The sequence below is a fragment of the Embiotoca jacksoni genome, unplaced genomic scaffold (genome assembly GCF_022577435.1).
Source record: "Embiotoca jacksoni isolate LCO1_2020_lvr unplaced genomic scaffold, fEmbJac1.0.p SCAF_10, whole genome shotgun sequence".
NCBI classification, from domain to species: Eukaryota; Metazoa; Chordata; class Actinopteri; family Embiotocidae; genus Embiotoca; species Embiotoca jacksoni.
The window spans coordinates 12948749-12966280 of NW_027185230.1; the positions used below are offsets into that span (position 1 = coordinate 12948749).

Below are 17532 nucleotides of genomic sequence, written 5' to 3' on the forward strand. Positions count from 1 at the left end.
CCAGATTGAAGGCTCAAAATATTTAGTTGCTTTAATATCTCTTTACGTTGCTGTAGTGGAGAGAAGAAGGAGGGAGTCGTGGATAAAACTAGTCAAGGGTAAGGATTTCCAAAGTAATGGCCTACTTATTTTTTTTGGGGCCGTTTTTTTTTTTTTTTTTTTTTTTCCTCAACCCAAATGGGGATGCAGCTTTTTACTCCACGGTATAGAACAGCTACTCATTCTGCACACCTATGGAAAAAATATTAGAAGTGGAAATTTTCCACACAGGAAAAGCAGAACTGGGAACCAAAAAGAAGAAGAAAAAAAACACAGTTGATGTTTTTTTTTTTTGTTTTTTTTTCCTTCTTTTCTGGGGTATTTATCAAAAAACTTTTTTTTTTTTTTTTTAAACAAAGTGAAAATCATATGTGTCGTTTTTTAATTTTTTTTTTATCCATCAATCATTTGTGTCCCGTATTCATTCACTGACTGGTGAGTCATTGTCAGCGGTCAGCCGTAATGCATTATGCAAATTTAAAAAGACATTGGCAGCACAGTACCTTGGCAGAAATAACAGGAATTGCGTGTGTGCGTATGCGTGTGTGTGTGTGTGTGTGTGTGTGTGTGTGTGTGTGTGATGCAGCTCACGGCTGTGTTGAGAGGTCCTTCCACAGAAGTGCCTCTGCACCACAGAGCTATTCGAAATCTACCCGTGCTGCTGGGACACTGCAGTGTCCTTTTGGACCGCATACTAAATTGCATATTTATTATTTCAATTGTAGGTCGCTAAAAACGAGAGAGTTGTCTTATTAAAAAAAAAAAAAAAAAAAAGAAAACTCTAAAATCGGCCCCCTCGCGTATTTTTTTGTTGTTGTCCATAATAAAATTCAACTGTGCTGATTGGAGCCAAAGACCACAACGAGAACAAAGTCGATCAGGGCAACGAGGGTAAACTGCCCCAAAAACCTCAGGGTCACCCTCCATTGAGGACTGTTACCCCAACCATAATGGGGGTCAACGAGGGCGGATCAATACGTTGGGAGACCGCTCCCTGTGGCGAGCGCGCGGGATGAAGCTGAAACCTTCGTCGGTAAGTACTCCAAGTGTCTTCGCTTGATCAAAATCAGCAGCTGCGGTGCACCGCGCTTTGGCGAGCAGTGGAGCAGGGAGTCAAACCCAGGCATGTGGGGCGGGGGGTGGCGGCGGGGAGCGAGTGTTGTGGTGATGTAGGCAAAACACCTGTGCGTTTTTTTTTGTTGTTTTTTTTTCCCCCAATGCAAATTGGGGGGGTGGAGGGGTTGGTACGTGGAAAGCCGTGTGGCTGTACAGTGTCGAAAAGAAGTGGGCACCTTTGAATGATAAAATGGTGAATCAGGTTCTTTGAGATAAGTCCTTTTAAAAGAAAAAAAAAAAAGAAAAGAAGCATTTGCAGGAGTAGCAACCGTCCATGCAGGTATAAACGTTGTTTTCTCAACCGTGCACAATCCTTTGCCGCATTTGCATAATGCATAGCAAACTGTGCAAAGAGTTCATTTGCTGTCGTGCAGCACTTCCTCAATAGGCCGCCGGTGAAGTAGAGCAGAGCCCGTGGCTTCTACCTTTTTACCACTTTCTGTACTTTCTTCTTTTGTGGTGGTTTTTTTTGTGTGACTTTTTCTGCAACAACAAAGTTTTCCCTACATGGAGAAGAGAGAGAGAGAGAGAGTGGAGAGAGTGAGAGAGAGAGAGAGACAGAGAGAGACAGAGAGAGAGAGCTTCTGGACTCGCGCTCTCCGGCCGGCTCGTCTGAAGCCACCCCCCCCCCCCCCCCCCCCCCCCCCGGCAGTCACCTCCGGTGGCCGCCCCCTCATGAGCACCGCCCTGCCTACGAACATAGATAGGTTTATCCACTGACCTACATGTAACTGGAATGATGACTGACTACTACTCACCCGGCTTTAGTCCGTCAGGAGCCTTTGACATCTGAACTGAGAAAAATTCAAGACAAGCAATCGAGATTTCCAGACACGCTTAAGCCCCCCCCCCTCCTCCTCTTCCCCCCCCCCCGCTGAGATTTTTTTTCTTTTTTTAGCCCACTTCTTTAAGCGTCGCATCGGCGTGAAGCGAGCGGGCGCGCTAGTAAGCGCTTTGGCCTCGGCGCGAGGTTACGCAAACACGAGCCGCGTCTGTTCATTCAAGATGGCTTCAAACGGGCGGGCATGTGCGTGAACGGCCGACGTGCGACCCGGTGGCCCGGCAGACGGCGAGTCCTCCGCGGGCTTCCTCGGCCGCGCCAGCGGATGAAGTCGGCCAGCGGGCGAGCGCGGTCGCAGGTTCCCACCTCGTTCTCTCTCCTTAAAGCCGGGAAACACCCCCCCCGTCCCTCCTCCGTCACACACCCCAGGCCGCCCGTAACCCAAGCGCCTTCCCTGGCTCAGAGCGGTTGCCGTAGAGACCACGGGTCGAGGGGTGGACCCCCCCCGCCCCACCCTCCTCTTCCGAAAGCCCACACAGCTGAGCTCGCTTATTAAATGCACGCGTTGAAAAAGTACTAAAAGAACTTTTACTGCGAGCACATTTCTGAAAAAGAGATATAATTAAACCGCCGCTCATCCGTCCCGTGCTCGAAGCGCCTGCGTGCGGTCTCCAAAGACCGCCGAGGCCTTCCACCCACTTTTGGCCAGAACGAGGGACTCGCTGGCCCGCTTCCCGTTTATCCAGGAGAATAAAGTGGTGGGAACAAATTAGTACTTTCCAAATGAGCCCGCCGCGTCTATAACGCCCCCCCCGCCCCCAGCCCCCCGTTTCGGTGCACGCCTCGCCCCGGCTTATCGGGTCGTTTCGAGGTTCTTAAAAATCGCTGGACATTTCCGTGGAAAAACTAAACATAAAAAAAAAACTAAATAAAACGAGAGGTGAAGGGAGGAGGAGCTGAAAGGACCACGTTGTTGTGTCTGCGCGTAAGTGCGTCTCGGTGTGCACGCGTGGTCACGGGGGGTGGGGTGGGGGGGGGCCCGGGCGGAAATGCAAGTGCCGCATTTGACAGTAGCGAGCAGACCCGTGTTATTTATAGTCCTTCCTCGCCTGGTTGATATGGCAGAATGTGATTAGTACGGGGCCGGCTCCTGCCTTATGAAAGGAGCTTTTGATCCAGACTGCGGGGCGGACTGTTACGGGATTGCCGAGCCACGTCTGAACATTTTTTTTTTTTTTTTCATTAGAGATTACGGCAACAAAAACAATCCCAAAAAAACCAACAACAACAACAAAAAACCAAACACAAAACAACCTGCAGAGGCTGCGGGACACGTTTGAATGAGCCAACCCCCCCCCCCCCCCCCCCCCCCCCCCCACACACACACACACCCTCCTGTGACAAAAGAGGAAAAGATAAAGTCACTTCCTCAATGCAGGGCTGAGCGCCAGCGGACTTCAGGCTTGTTCTCTCACCCTACATAAGGTGCTTTGGCCTATTTTAAAAAGGGATACACCCTTATAAAAGGGATCCTGTATTGTACCATGGACATCCCCTTTAACCTTTTCCTTAAAAACCAGAACAGAAAGTCCAACAAGCGGCGCGATCACTCGGTGGGAACATTTCGACACCAGAAAAAGATACCAAACGTGATCTGTGAATCACAGCCTTGATACCGTTGAAAGACGACAGTTCCTGGTTGACAAGTTATGTAACATGGAGGACAAATATTCCGTCCAAATAACACCCCCCCCCTCCCTCCACCACCAACCCCAATTTTAGTTTTATTAACCCCAAACTTATACTACTTTCGCTAAATATATTAATTTGACCGAAACGCCCCGTTACATATCTTGAGTTGATAAATGGCATGTTGTTGTTTTTTTTGTTTTTCTTGTTCTATCCACTCCACGGGGAAGGGACCGCACATCTCTCGCTCTCCGCTGAGGAGACGAGGACGACGGCGTCCCGAGCAACGCCACTTTCCTCCGGGCGCCTCATTAACGGCGTCGCATTCAACTCCAGCTGGCACCACGGGAGAAGAGCTGCTCCTCAATAATGCAGCGGGATATTGAGTTAAGACGACAACGGTTTGGCAGCTGACTTCGACAACAAAAGGAGCCGTGTTTTCTATGCCCCCCCCCCCCCCCAAAAAAAAAAAAAAAAAAAAAAAAAAAAAAACGGGTGGCAGCGGCAGTAGCAGCAGTAGCAGAGCCACTTAAAGACATATATCCTGTACAGTAGCTGGCACAGAGAGGAGGGGAGGTAGGGGGGGGGGGACGGAAGAAGAAGAAGAAACCCATGAATGCAAAAAAAGCTTGAGCGTTGGTTAAGGGATGGAAGTACAACTGAAACGGGTAGAAAAGAGACGCCTTGTTGTTAGTATCTGTGACGGGGAATGCGGCTGGTCGGGACCAGAAGTTCCAGTTTTTGTCCCCACCCCCACCCCCACCCCCCCTTCCAGTTTTGGTTCTCACCAGCGATCTCAGGTCTCAGTGGTCTTGCGTGACTCCGAGAAAACAAAACCAGGATTGTTTTCTTTGAATTTGCGCTGAAATGAGGGTAAAGTAATCCGATCTGTGACAAAGAGCTTTTTTTGTGTTTTTTTTTTTTTTTTTTTTACAACATCTTCCCCCAATTTTCTCCCCCGGAACATGACCCGGCTCCGATGGAATAAACTAAACGTGAATTACATCGGTTTGAACATTTACATGTCACCTACACACATTCCTCGACATTAGAATCCTTTAAAAACGGGACGGCTGTCGATGTCTTCTCTCCGCAAACGCGGAACAAAAACCGTCCTTGTTATTGCCTCTGACCGCTGCCGAAGCGCTGTAAACAAAGTGCGGCCCTCTTTATCTCCGGGAAACACTTAGCGGCTGTTTATCTTCGAGTGGCATCATTACACTCAACGCGTCTAAAACAACAAGCAGATCGCACACTGCTGCTGCTGCACAAAGAAAAGCTCGAAAGAATTCAAGTACACTCTGTAAATCGCAGAGGGGGAAGAAGAAGAAGAAAAAAAAAAAAAAAATCTGCTCACACTCAAGCCACTATCTGCTTCAGCCATTCCAACAATACCCAGTATTGACTATCAACACAGTGTGTTTAAAGATGCAGTCCACCCACGCACGCTGTGACGCACGGCCGCCCCCCCCCAAAGTACCACCGGACCGGCCCGGTCACAATGCTCAGGTTTGTGTTTGCGTCTCGCGGATGTTTTCCCAAACTCCACGCGTCGTCCTCGGAAACCGACACACTGAAATCTGGTGTCTTTAAGGCTTTTTCCATTACGTTCTCCGTTGATGCGATTTACTGGTTCATCGCGATGATTGATAAAGATGCGCAGCGAGGTTGAATAACAGCTCTCTGAAACCAAAAAAAATACAACCGCAATAAACACGACACGTACACTGTATTGAATATAATCTAACTTAGATGAATGCTTACGCCGATACATCCAGCAAGTGTGTTGAATGGGCCGGCTGTGATGGAAAAGTTGCATGAGGAAGTTTAGAGCTCCACAATATGGAGAGAGAAATTTTTTTTTTTTTAAAAATCGGACATCGTGATATTGTTGACCAAATACCTCAATATCGATGCCGCAGAGATTTTGTAGGGAAGACTTATTTATACGATCCTTGATAAATGATATATGATCATACAAGGACTAAGCAGGTCAATAATAAAACGGCTAGAAGACTCTGGTAAGTTCTGAAAATGACATAAATCTACTGCAATGCGGCCTTTAAAACCAGGAAAATATGACACCGACGTCGCTTAACAAATATTAAGATGATTTCAGGGCAATATCCAATCTCATATCACAATATGTGTGATATCCATATATTGCCCAGCCCGACGGTAGCTCTTCAACTGATAATATCCTCATTTGGCAAAGAGGACATTGTACAAATTCCAACAAAACATTATTATCAGCCATCACGTCCAACTCAAACGAACTGAGAGTTCCCGTTCTGTTCCAATAATCTGGTGTTTTATTTGCAGTGTTGAAATCCATAAGAAGATATCTTTGTGGTTTGCGATGTAGTCGTGCTGGTTGAACACCCAGAGTGTAATGTGTGTTTACCGGGCGGCTCTGTGGGCACACGGATGCAAAGGTGGGAAGGTAAATATTGTGCCGACGGTGGACGTGAGCGTGAGTTTGTGACATCACAAATTTGTGGAAGTGAAAACGGCTCGTCCAATTGACTCTGTTACTAAATATGGGCCGAGTGCGTTTGTCTGTAGACCGAGCACTTTGACACTTTCACATTATTTCTAGTCCTTTAGAATAATAAAAGAAAAAAAAAAAAGACACGCTAATGTGATGTTATACAATCTAGGACCTTTAAACTGTGATAGCGTACTTTTTATTCTTTTAATCTGCACACGCAACCTGGCTCACGGTATAAAGGATTACAAGTATTCTGAATCCAAGGCGCCTTCACTTCGATTCCCTTTGAGATGACTGTAATTACTCTAATGAATAATTCCCACTTTTTTTTTTTTGGACACGGACGGGCCCCGAGCCAAACGCACGCAGTCTTATTTTCACCTTGTTTGTTCGGGCCTTCACAAACACTAAGGTTGTAGAGTTGTCACGGATCCCCCAGAGAACGATGAAGACGGAGAGGAAAGACAAAAAAAACCACAAAAAAAATCAAGTCGGCAGTCCACGTTCAAAAAGGTTGCGTCCTTTCTGCCGGCTGATCAACAAGCATGTTGATCTTCTGGCCTTCTGTGCAAGCTGCTCACAGCAATGCACACCGCGTTGAAATGTCAGCATGTAGAAAATATGTTAAACGGCCGGAGCATTTCGACCGGCACCGAAAAACCTACGTAATTGCAGGCGTGATTAATACGCTTTTGTTTTTTTTCCCATTTTTGGATGCCCCTGCGTATCTGGAACAAACCTCCAGTGAACCGCACGTCCGCTCGGGTTCCTCTAAATCAGGGGTGTCGAACTCATTTTAGTTAAGGGGCCACATACTGCCCACTTTGATCTCAAGTGGGCCAGACCAGTGAAATCATAGCATAATAACGCATACATGACGACAATATTTCTCTACGTTTAAATCATTGGTGAAGGTTTTTGGATGATAAACCCTATTTTAAGGTCTTTCTACAATAAACCAGAAACATACAAGAGCAAAAACTCAGACATCAGCCCACTGTTTATCTGCCTGGGCTCTCCTCTGCAGATTCCCTCGCTTTGTGACGCGTTCGAGCAGCGAGCGCTGCTGCCTCCGGAGCAGACGTCGCATTTACGCTGTTTTTGAAGCAATTACTGGATCGATTAAAAAAAAAAAAAAAAATCACAAAACGTTTGTACTCATAAACCTCCATATTCTCATAGAAATGCAATTTATGTCTTTCTGTAATTTTCACACTTAGCAAAGTCATCCGGCGGGCCGAGCTGGACCCCCTGGTGGGCCGGATGCGGCCCGCGGGCCGTATGTTTGACACCCCCGCTCGAAATCTAAAAGATGGAAGACTTTTCTGTTCGCCCTTTTATCGAATGATAAAATGACATCTTTTACAGTGCACTCTTTAACATTTACGGTTGCATTTATTACCCTTTTGCAGCTGCGAATTATGTCCCCAAAGCAAAACTTTGTCAACATCTGTTTTTATCCAATAAAAGTACAGCGTACATGTAGCATTAAAAATACTGTATAAATCCAATAAAATAAAAGACCTGCCAGCTGCATGCACACGACTGTTTTCATTTGTACAATGAAATAGAGAGAAATTTGTGTCCATGTATCAAAACGATCCAACATTTGAACAGAGGCACCGACCGAGTGTTGTCATGCAGTACTGTCGAGACGCTGGTTTAACTGCGTCGTGTGTTTTCATGAACGGACCGGTGAGAATCGTCAGTCAGATGCAGAACAGATTATTTCTTTTTAAATTAAAAAAAAATTAAAAAATTAAAAAAAATGTACTGGAAGGTTTTAGCATGCTTCGTCAGTGCATTGATAACAGGCACGTCGAGGAAAGAGAGGTGACGCAAAACGTCTTCGCCACATCCCCTCCGTCTGACACGTCCTCCGCCGAAGACCGTGATCCCGGCGTCAATAATAACGGGGACCCGTTTCGCGGCGCGGCCGAGCAGCGAGCCGTCGACGACCGCAGGCGAGAGAACCTCGTCAACCAACCGTCGGCGAAGCAGCTGCCGTCGCGTAATCTTGATCAGGATTTACTGCAGGTAGATTTATGCAAGTTTCGCGATCACAACGGCGACCGCGGATTTTGATCAACTACCTGCTCAGAAAACCACTTCCTGGCTGCGTGCCGATTGACAGCGATTCTGCCGAGACGTGCGGCGGCGGGGTATCCTGTGAGATGAGCTCACCACAGTCGCAGATTGACGTCAACCCCTCTAATTCGCTGCGTCTGCGGAGATGGTGCAAAAAAAAAGAAAGGGGGGAGAAAAAAAAGAAAAAAAAAAGAGTAAAAAACTTTCAGCCCACGAAGCACAATGTTTTCAGGCGAGTGCGTCTGTCCCGTAGTCGGAGGTTTGTCTAATTAAAAAAAACCCCGAGCGGCGGTTCCCAGAAGCCCATTAAGATGCGCGTAACGTGGGTAAAAGTGCGTTATGATGGCCCGCGGGGTGTCTCCCCCCTCCCACCCCACCCACCCCCCGTCTGTAATCGGTACGCTCGCAGTCAGAAAAGCCGTGTTTATTGGCAAGGCGGCGCAGATATCCGACCTGCGCTTGACAAGAGTGAAACACGGCCTCGGCAAATGATCTTAGCCGCTTATCAAGTGGAAGCTGGCAGCCGTCCGCGGCAAAGCACATCAACATTTTCCCTCTCGCGCCCTCGACGTGCGTTTGTTTTGGTTTTCTTCCCTTTCTCTTTCAACTCGATGCGTCGTTTCCACAATGTTTACGAGGTTTTTTTGGGGGGGCACGAAAAACAGGCAACAAAACTCCTGTTTTGGAAACACGACGTGATAAACAAAGAGCTTAAACGAGACGAACGGGTTTACGGCTGACCTGCTGTCTAAATGTTTGCATAAATGCTGAATCGTCTAAACCGGCCCACTTAAAAAAAATAAATAAATAAAAAAAATCCTCCTTTTGCCTTATCACACTAAAAGTATAGAAAATCGAGTATTTTTTAAAAGATGTTTTTTTCTCTTTAAAGCAGCTTCAAGCCGTTTCATTCCCGTCCACAGCACTGGCAAAACACAGTTCTGTATATACATTTGGTTCAAAATATGAATCTGGATGGGTTTTTTTCCCCCTCATTAAGACCTAACCAGGGCAAAGAAAGCGAGAGAGTCCTCTTGGTTATAAATAGTAGTCGACTTAAAAATCCCTTCTGCCGGTAGGTTCTTAATTAAATATGAGATCCAGATAAAGGCGAACCCCTGGGATTCATTTCGGCATCAGAAGAGACCCCAACAGTTACATTAACTCTCGTTTTTTTTTATCATAAGTATATTTGCAGAATAAATTTCAACATACTCTCGAAATGTAAAAAAAAAAAAAAAAAAGTAGCTTTCCATACAATAAATATTTGATTCCCATCACAACATATTTCTAAATCGATAATCATCAGAGCTGAAATGATCCCGTTTAAAGTTTCCTGGTGCACCGAGGCAGCAAAACAATCATCTTAAAGCGGACGATATCCAACGCTAATTATAAGCCGATGCACCGGTACAAGCAGCTGAGAATAGCATCTCCTCACAACCCTGGAAAAACAATAGGACGCCTTCCTGCTCTCCTACGGCGGTGTTATGGCCGCGCAGAGGATGAGCGCAATTGAAACAAGCCGGCCGGTTCAATTAAATATCCACAATAAACGCATTCGAACGCACCGTTTTTCAGACTTCAATCGATCGGGCTGAAAATGCCATTTTGCGGTGCGGCGGTAAAACGCGAGACGCTCGGGTATTCGCGGCGGCCGGCGTTTGAACGCCGCGTGACGCCGTTGAACGCGCACGGTTGCCTTTTTCTCGGCGTTTATCTCGAACCGCGACGTGCGAGCGGATCGGACCAACGCGGACCGACGTCGCCCGTCTCGTTTTCGACACGTCGCTCTCAGGAAGACCCCGAAGGGCTCTCCGCTCATGATCTAGGCCACTCCCATGGATGAGAAAAAAAATAAAATAAAAAAAAGCAGTGAAACGGAGAGTAAATTAACCGGCCGCAAATAGAAACCAAATGGCAACACACAACAGTGGCGGCACACGGTGACAGTAAACGTTACGACGTCGAGTGGCGCTGGGCAAAACGCCGTAAATGCCTTGACAATAACTGCACTACGATGACGGCTCGTGACGCCGCCCGTGATTGAGCGGCGATACCCCCACGAGGCGCCGTACGGTCGCTTCGGTTGTGTTTGACCGAGAAAAGACAAGAGGGAGCGAGACGTTCGCCAAGTCTCGATAACCGGGTCAGACACATTCAGGTCAGAGCTCCGTCTCCGTGTAGACAACTGCCGCATTTTCCCCGTTTGCCGACCGCAGAACATGGAAAAGGGATAACACACCCCACCCCCACCCCCGCGCCCCCTCCACAACCCCATAATGTCTCGTTAAAGTCACGAAGTCGGCTCGTTAAATTCAGTTTTTAAAACGGTCAACAGTGAAAACTCGCATGGAAAGAAACAAACTATGTCTTAAATGTCCCTTTAAAATGAATGGGAATATTTACAGGGACGGGATTGCAGAATCAAAGTTTCCATTCAAATCTGAGCTCGGAAACTTATTTGTGTACAACTTGAGAAAAGAAACAGGCGAGCGTGGATCAATTTTCTGCACCGAGTTGGGAAGACAAAGCCGAGTGAACGTCTTTATTAATGAATCCGATTTACTCAGTCCGCATGTTCTTCACCATCAACAATCTCTACCTGAACATGGTGGGGAGGGGGAGGGACCATCAAGAATCCCACCTTCAAAAAGAAGTCTGGCTTAAAATATATATATATATATATTTTAACAAAATTTGGCCACAACGCAGCCAATCAATTGAAGTCAAAATCAGAAGCCGAACATGTAAAGAGACGATTGAGGGTATTATGGCAGGAGAAATTGACCTCAAAGCCGAAAGCGCTGTCTGTGTGCACGGACGAATCAATTAGATGCTCTGCTAAGATACTGGATCACATGCTTACAGTTAATTAAATCTGAAGATCACTAGTTACAGCTGTTAGACCGATTACTTCTCTTTGCGAGAAGTGTGACAACTCCGCCTCGCGTGAACGTAGCCCAAACAAGCCGGGCGAGTTCACGCAACTCGGAGATGCACATTTTTCTAAATCGTATTTAAAAAAAATAAACCTCCGCCCCTGAATGAAAAGATAAATTGTCTAAAGAAGCAGCTGGAGGAATTTCTGCAGAAAAAAAAAAAAGGAAAATTTAGCAGCACAATCCATATATTACCTCAAACAGCAGCTAAAACTAAGAGATGCTGCGCCACAGGAATCTGGCTTTCCAAAAAAAAAACGTCTGCAGCTCCATGAAAACAGGTAAAAACGAACATTACTGCGAAAAATGACAAGATTACCATCTTTTAAAAAGGAAGACTTCCAGTGTTTCTTCCACTCTTGAAGTGTCCTTGTGCCTCGGGATCACTTTGTTAAAAGCAGCATATAACCACTGCTTAATGTGTGAATGAATGATGGTTTGTATCGGTCCTGAACAGGCGCCGACAGACCATCTGTCACTGTAGAAAACCTGCTTGCATGCTGTAGCTCCATCATCATTACGTCGCTGTGCCTCAATGATTTTTCTGTCCTGTGCAATTTGGTATCCCTATTACGGATCAAAAGAGAAAAAAAAAAAAAAAAAGGTATTGGTGGAATTTAGTTTGTTGACCTCGGTTTAAAAATCTACGCGTCAAACGGATATTGATGCGAATTCCCCTGCAGCGCCGTGATTATTCACACAGTTATGCAAACAAAGCAGCGATGAGTTATGGGAGAAGACAGGTAGTCACACAAGTAAATGATGCGCTTTGGATAAACTTCTTTTGAAAGGAGACCCTGTTCGTGTCAGCAAAGCTTCAAAAAAAAAAAAAAAAAGCTTCAAAAAAAAAAAAAAGAAAAAGAGACGAAGCCGCCTCAGAGAGGAGACGGGTCGGCTTAAAATACTTCCCCTCTTCTGCTCTTTTTGTCTTCGTTATTTGGGTCACGTGACGTACGTCCATAGTGCCGTCGTGACGCGCTTTACTTTATGGTTTTACTGTCTAGACTCTTAAGACGTGTCGTCTGTAGTCACTATTTCCAACATGCGTGTCCAATTATCGAAACGCTAAGGCCGCACGGGACGGAATGCCGTCAGTCAAATTGGATTTGGTCGGACAATAGCCGATACAAAAAGTCCGTCTGCTTCGGTTTATAAATCAGCTTGCGGAGGAGGTGTCGCCCTCCGTCGCGCTTCCTGTAGCATCCGTGCAGGTCCCCCCCCCCCCCCCCTGATCTCCCCCAGTCAGGGCCTCGCTGACCCTGTCCTGCCCCAACAACTCAACCTAAGACACACACACACACACAGACACACACACACACACACACCCCGACAGCTAAGAGGGATTGCGGATTGGTCGGGGGGCGGAGGGGGAGGTCGTCCGGCGACATCAGGTCCCGACCCGCCCCTCGGTACTTGAAACCTCGGCTTCACCTCGGTCGCCCTCTGGTACCCAACCGTCCCCTGAAAAGAGTCCGCGCGACCCCCATTAACCCCGCACCCGGCGGGCAGCATGACCCACATGCGGATATCTGTACCATCTGTCATCGTAATGAACCCATTCGCAGCGCAATCAAAAGCTTTCCGGCGGGTCCGACGCGAGCTCTCGTTTTTCCCCTCGACTGGTCTGAAACGACCGCGGGGACGATCCGCACGCAGAAGGGAAACGTTTAAGTTGCTCCTTTTTCCCCACCTAAAGCCAGGCGTCTCCGGGCAGCCCGCACGCTCACAAACAAACAAACAAACAAACAAACGCGATCACACTTGCAGCTCCTTCACCGCCTGTCGGTTTTGTCCTCGAGGTGAGCAAGTCCCGAGAAAGAAAAAAAAAAAAGAAAAGAAGAAGAAGAAAAAAAAAAAGAAAAAGAAAAGAAGAAGAAGAAGAAAAAAAAAGAAAAAGAAGGCGAGTTTGCGATGTTCAGCAGCGGTTGGTATTTTTGTAAAAGTCGGAGGGATATCTATACCCGCCGAAGGACAGAACGAGAACACGTCGAAGCGTGTCAATGAGCATGGTGATAGGCTGACCTTTGCTGCTGCAGTTATTACAGCTGCCATATTGGATAGAGCGGAAGGAGAGCCCCCCCCTCCATCCACTCCCCCCGCTGTGACTTCTGTGCGTCGGGTTGCGGGTTCGAGCGCGCCGAACCATTTTTCTGACTTTTTATTTTTTTTATTTTTTTTACAAAGAGGAGATCGGATGCCGATTGCACACACAGAGCTAGTTGGGCGGGCGTATCGTGTCCCCTGGCCTGCGGGGGAACAGGGCGGGGCGCTCTTGTTGTTTCTTGTTAAAGAGTCGGGACTGATGTTTGACTTTTGAGAACTTCACTTCCGCGTGAGCAAACGCACACTCGCACAGACACGACGGCGTCGAGACGGCGAAATTCAGATCCGAATAAAAAAAAGAAAAAGAAAAAAAGAAAAAAGAAAAAAAAACAAACAAAAAAAAAACACAATGCCACAAATTGATTAGCGGGTCTCCTGCAGGGAAGGTTTATTGTTGTGATGAATAGGGAATAGATTCCAGTAGCGGGAACATACCTTGTCATTTAGGACTCAAGCGCCTGGATCCCAGTGGAAGGCCGACGATAGATCCAACAACAATTAGGTTATCTAATAAAAAAAATTTAAAAAAAAAAGACAAAACACAACTTAAGTAACAGCATAAAACAAACCAGTAAAACACGTACATTTTCAAACGCGTCAGTCTGATTTTAACGTAAAAGTTTCCCCTCCGCTCCAAAATATGTTTTTGAACTTCACTGTGCAGAGTTAAAAACTAGAAGGCGCTTTAAATGAAAATCAGATTTAAAAAAAAAAAAGGCACCTACAAGCACGATTTGTGACATCACAAGCGGGCAGGAAGCCGATCCTGGTCCGACGTGCAACAAACGACAAGATTTATGATGCGGAAAACCTAAAATCTCCAGTATACGTGGCAAATGTACTTTACGGCATCTTGTGTGCAGCGGTTCAACTTTGGGGAATAAAACTATATCTGCATGTTCATAGTTTCTGCAATTTGTAACGAGGCAGAAGGATTACAAGACATTTTAAGGAGTTTTACAATGTCATTAAATGTATTTTAGTGGAAAAACCATGTCGGGCACAAATTCTAATTAAAAGTAGATTTATTTTATACACATTTTTTTTAAAAAGTGTCTGGAGGGGATCTTTAACCATCAGAATAACCGTGGAATTATATTGCAATAACTGAGCAGTAGAATTCAAAAGCAGCCAACTCCGAAAGACCTTTAAAATACATCCATGGTCGTGTTTTACGATCCATTACACAATAATCTGTTTAACGTCACAACATACTAAAACTTCACAGAACCCGCCTCTCACGTTACATATTGCTGTACTGGGTATTTGTGTGATGTTTTGTAAAAGCTGATGGAAAGCTGCCCAAATCTAAACTGATTAATAAGCTTGTTAAAACTGCACGTTTCATGGCGCATGTTAAGTAGTCAAATTTAGGTCAAGTGAAGTTTTGTTTTTGTTTTTTTTTCCCCTCCGTCGTCGGGTTAAGTTATGCGTGTTAGGGGGTTTGCTTTTAAACTGCGGGAAGTTAATGTTCATTATGTTTGACAAAAGAAAAAAAAAAAAAATTTGATTAGTCAGCAAATGTTTCTGTAACTACAACCGAGCTGTCGAACAGGGGTGGAATGTATTAAGTCTTATGGGCCAGGATTAGACCTGCCTTAGGACCCGCATGAAACACGTGACAAATGAACTTCCACCGTGAACAGCTCGGTATGTTTCACGCTATGCTAATGAGGGTTTTCGTGAACAAGTTCCTGGGAATTCAACTTGACTCTCGCCTGAATGGAGTACACGTTTTCGTTTTCCCACGAAAACCGGATGAGCACAACGCGCGAGGATAAAGCCCCCCCCCCCCCACCAACGAGGAAGAAACGCGACACGGCCTCGCTTCTCAGGTGGGAGCGCACAACACGGCAGCATTGTCCGTGCATGTCTGGAGAGGCATTAGCCCTGCCAGCTGATCTGAGACGAACTGAGCCAGCTTAAAAAAAAAAGATAGGATCGTCCCTCCGCCGCCGCCGCCGTCGAGCACAATGGAGCCATAGAGCAGGAAAGAAGGACGCGGAAGGGGAAAGCGGCGGCGGGTGGCGGCAAAAGTGGGGAGGAGGCAGACGAGAAGGAAAAAGGAAGAGATATTTCGACTTATTCACAGCCTGTCCCCCAATCAGCTGCTAACACATTGGGCCACACTGACACTCGTTAGTTTCTGCTCCACTTCCTCTCGGGGCGCCTTTATCCTCATCGCATCTATTTGGGATACTGAATCGTGCCGAAAACAAATGGAGAAATGGAGGAGGGGGGGGGGGGAGGACTGGGGGGGGAGGGGAGGGTGAAGGGTGGGAACGGCAACCGCTTCCTCTCCTGTTCTCCTCTGCAGCTGCTTTGCCCCGTTTGCTGCCGACGGCCATTCTGTGAAAGTCCCCAAAAAAAAAAATAAATAAATAAAAATAAGAGGAGCCGCGGGATGGAAATCACCTGAATCTTGTTTACGCGAGCTCCGCCAACGAGGAAGCGCTTCACGCAATTGGATTCATGCGATTCGGCAGGAGAGAATCGCCTGCTGATAAAGCGACTGTAATTAAAACTGACGCGTGTACCGCAATCTCCCCGCACGTCGTCGCCTTAAATCTATATCTGTAACCTATGAATAATAACCATCTCGACAGTAAAGGCACCGAGGAAAACCCACACTTATCTGTTACACTGCAGAGTACGAGAAAGAAAACGACGGCCCTCACTTTGCCACCGAACTCAGGGGGCTCACATCTGTGTGAAGTCAACGGAGCCAAGTAACAGGGATGCTTGTTTGTTTCGTTTGCTATGGTAATAATGTCATTATTTTTGATTACTGGGCTAATTGAGTCTCCGTAATACCAATTTCTCTGCTCCTCGTCTCGGCCTGTCAGTCCCTTCGCTCCGCTAACGGACTCGGCAGAAACACCGGCGGGCGAAATCTAATTTCCGCTCGTCCTCTCCGGCAGCCGTCCGATAAGGGCGTTGCGAGCGAACGCGAAGGCTTACGACGTGAGGTGCGTTTGTTTCACGACATCGTCAGCGACGGTTGCAAATCGAGGTGGGCACAGCTTGTAGAGGTTGTTGGTTGGGGTTTTTTTTGTTTGTTTTTTCCACTCACAGAACTGTAACCGGCCGCCTGACATCACAGGCGAGGCGACGGCTTATCGGGGTCAGTGAACGCAGCGCCGATGTTCAGCCTGTTTAAAAAAAAAATTAAAAAAACACGCATCCCGCTGCGGCGATTGCATGGCGCCTCTTTTAGTGGTTCCACTTCGCCCGTGGACGCAAACAAAATTCAAATCTCACTTTAATGATACCACGGCTAAGAGGGAGCTGCTTACAACGGAGATGGGTCGAACAAGGAGGACGCATTTTGGTCATTTTGCTAATAAGGGGGGATGGGATGGGATGGGATGGGATGGGATGGGATGGGATGGGATGTCCGCGTGTATCCAATACCAGATGTGCGTCGAGGAGCATCATAAACCGCACTGAAAGGGGCCGCTTACTTCCTTTCGTAGTAGGTGTCGGCAGTTGTGATTTCTGTGCGTCACAGTGTTCATTGGATGTGTCAGAGAAGCGAAAACAACAATGACACGTGGACGAAGGAACAGAAACAAGATGAGTCGTACAGCATTTGTATCGCAGAGTCTGCATTTTTTTTTCTCCCGTGTGAACCAGCCGTCACACGAGCAAATACAGAGGCGATGATGTGCACGTTATTTATGAACAAAAAGCACGCAACAAAATAAATAAATAAAAAAAACGTAATCACAAATAGACACTCGAGATATTTTGCAGGTTTGGACACCGAAACCGGATTTGAACTTCTCCAGCTATGAAGCATGGCCAATAATTTAGGACCACTGTGCTAATCTTTTTTAGGTATGAGGAAGTTAAAGTGGCAAAAACAAAAAAAGTTTCCGAGAAAAAGATTCGCAAGCTGCTACCGAGAGAAAACTGTAGCTTAAAATGTATAATAGGTTCGTCGCTACCTCATACATAAGTGTATTAAAAATAAATTGTTTGGCTACATGTTCTGCAGTATGAGATGAATATGGATGAACCAGGCTGCAATGAGCAGCTCCTGTTCCCAAACCTCATGAAAAGAAGAAAAAAAAACAAAAAAAACGTTCTCAGCGCACCGGCTTTGCTTTACTGCAACAGTAAATAAAATTCAGTTCGAATATCATACGAACCAAACCGACAATGCGTCGCCCCGGCACGCTGCGCATAAAAATCAGTTATGGCTGTACAGTATGGAGACGGCTCGTTGCAGAGATACTCCGCTTATCTGCAGCTGTTATTGCAACAGACATTTGCTCGCG

The 17532-nt window shown here is 46.5% G+C and overlaps 1 protein-coding gene across 1 annotated transcript in view; it reads right to left on the reverse strand.

Annotated features, from left to right (window-relative positions):
• Nucleotides 1-7486, reverse strand: part of erbin (erbb2 interacting protein) — a 40156-nt gene extending 32670 nt beyond the window's left edge. Inside the window, 1 exon segment of the mRNA XM_069168038.1 lies at nucleotides 4983-7486. Coding sequence (XP_069024139.1) covers nucleotides 4983-5009 — 27 coding nt within the window. The 5' untranslated portion in view covers nucleotides 5010-7486.
• Between the last annotated feature and the right edge of the window lie 10046 nt (nucleotides 7487-17532).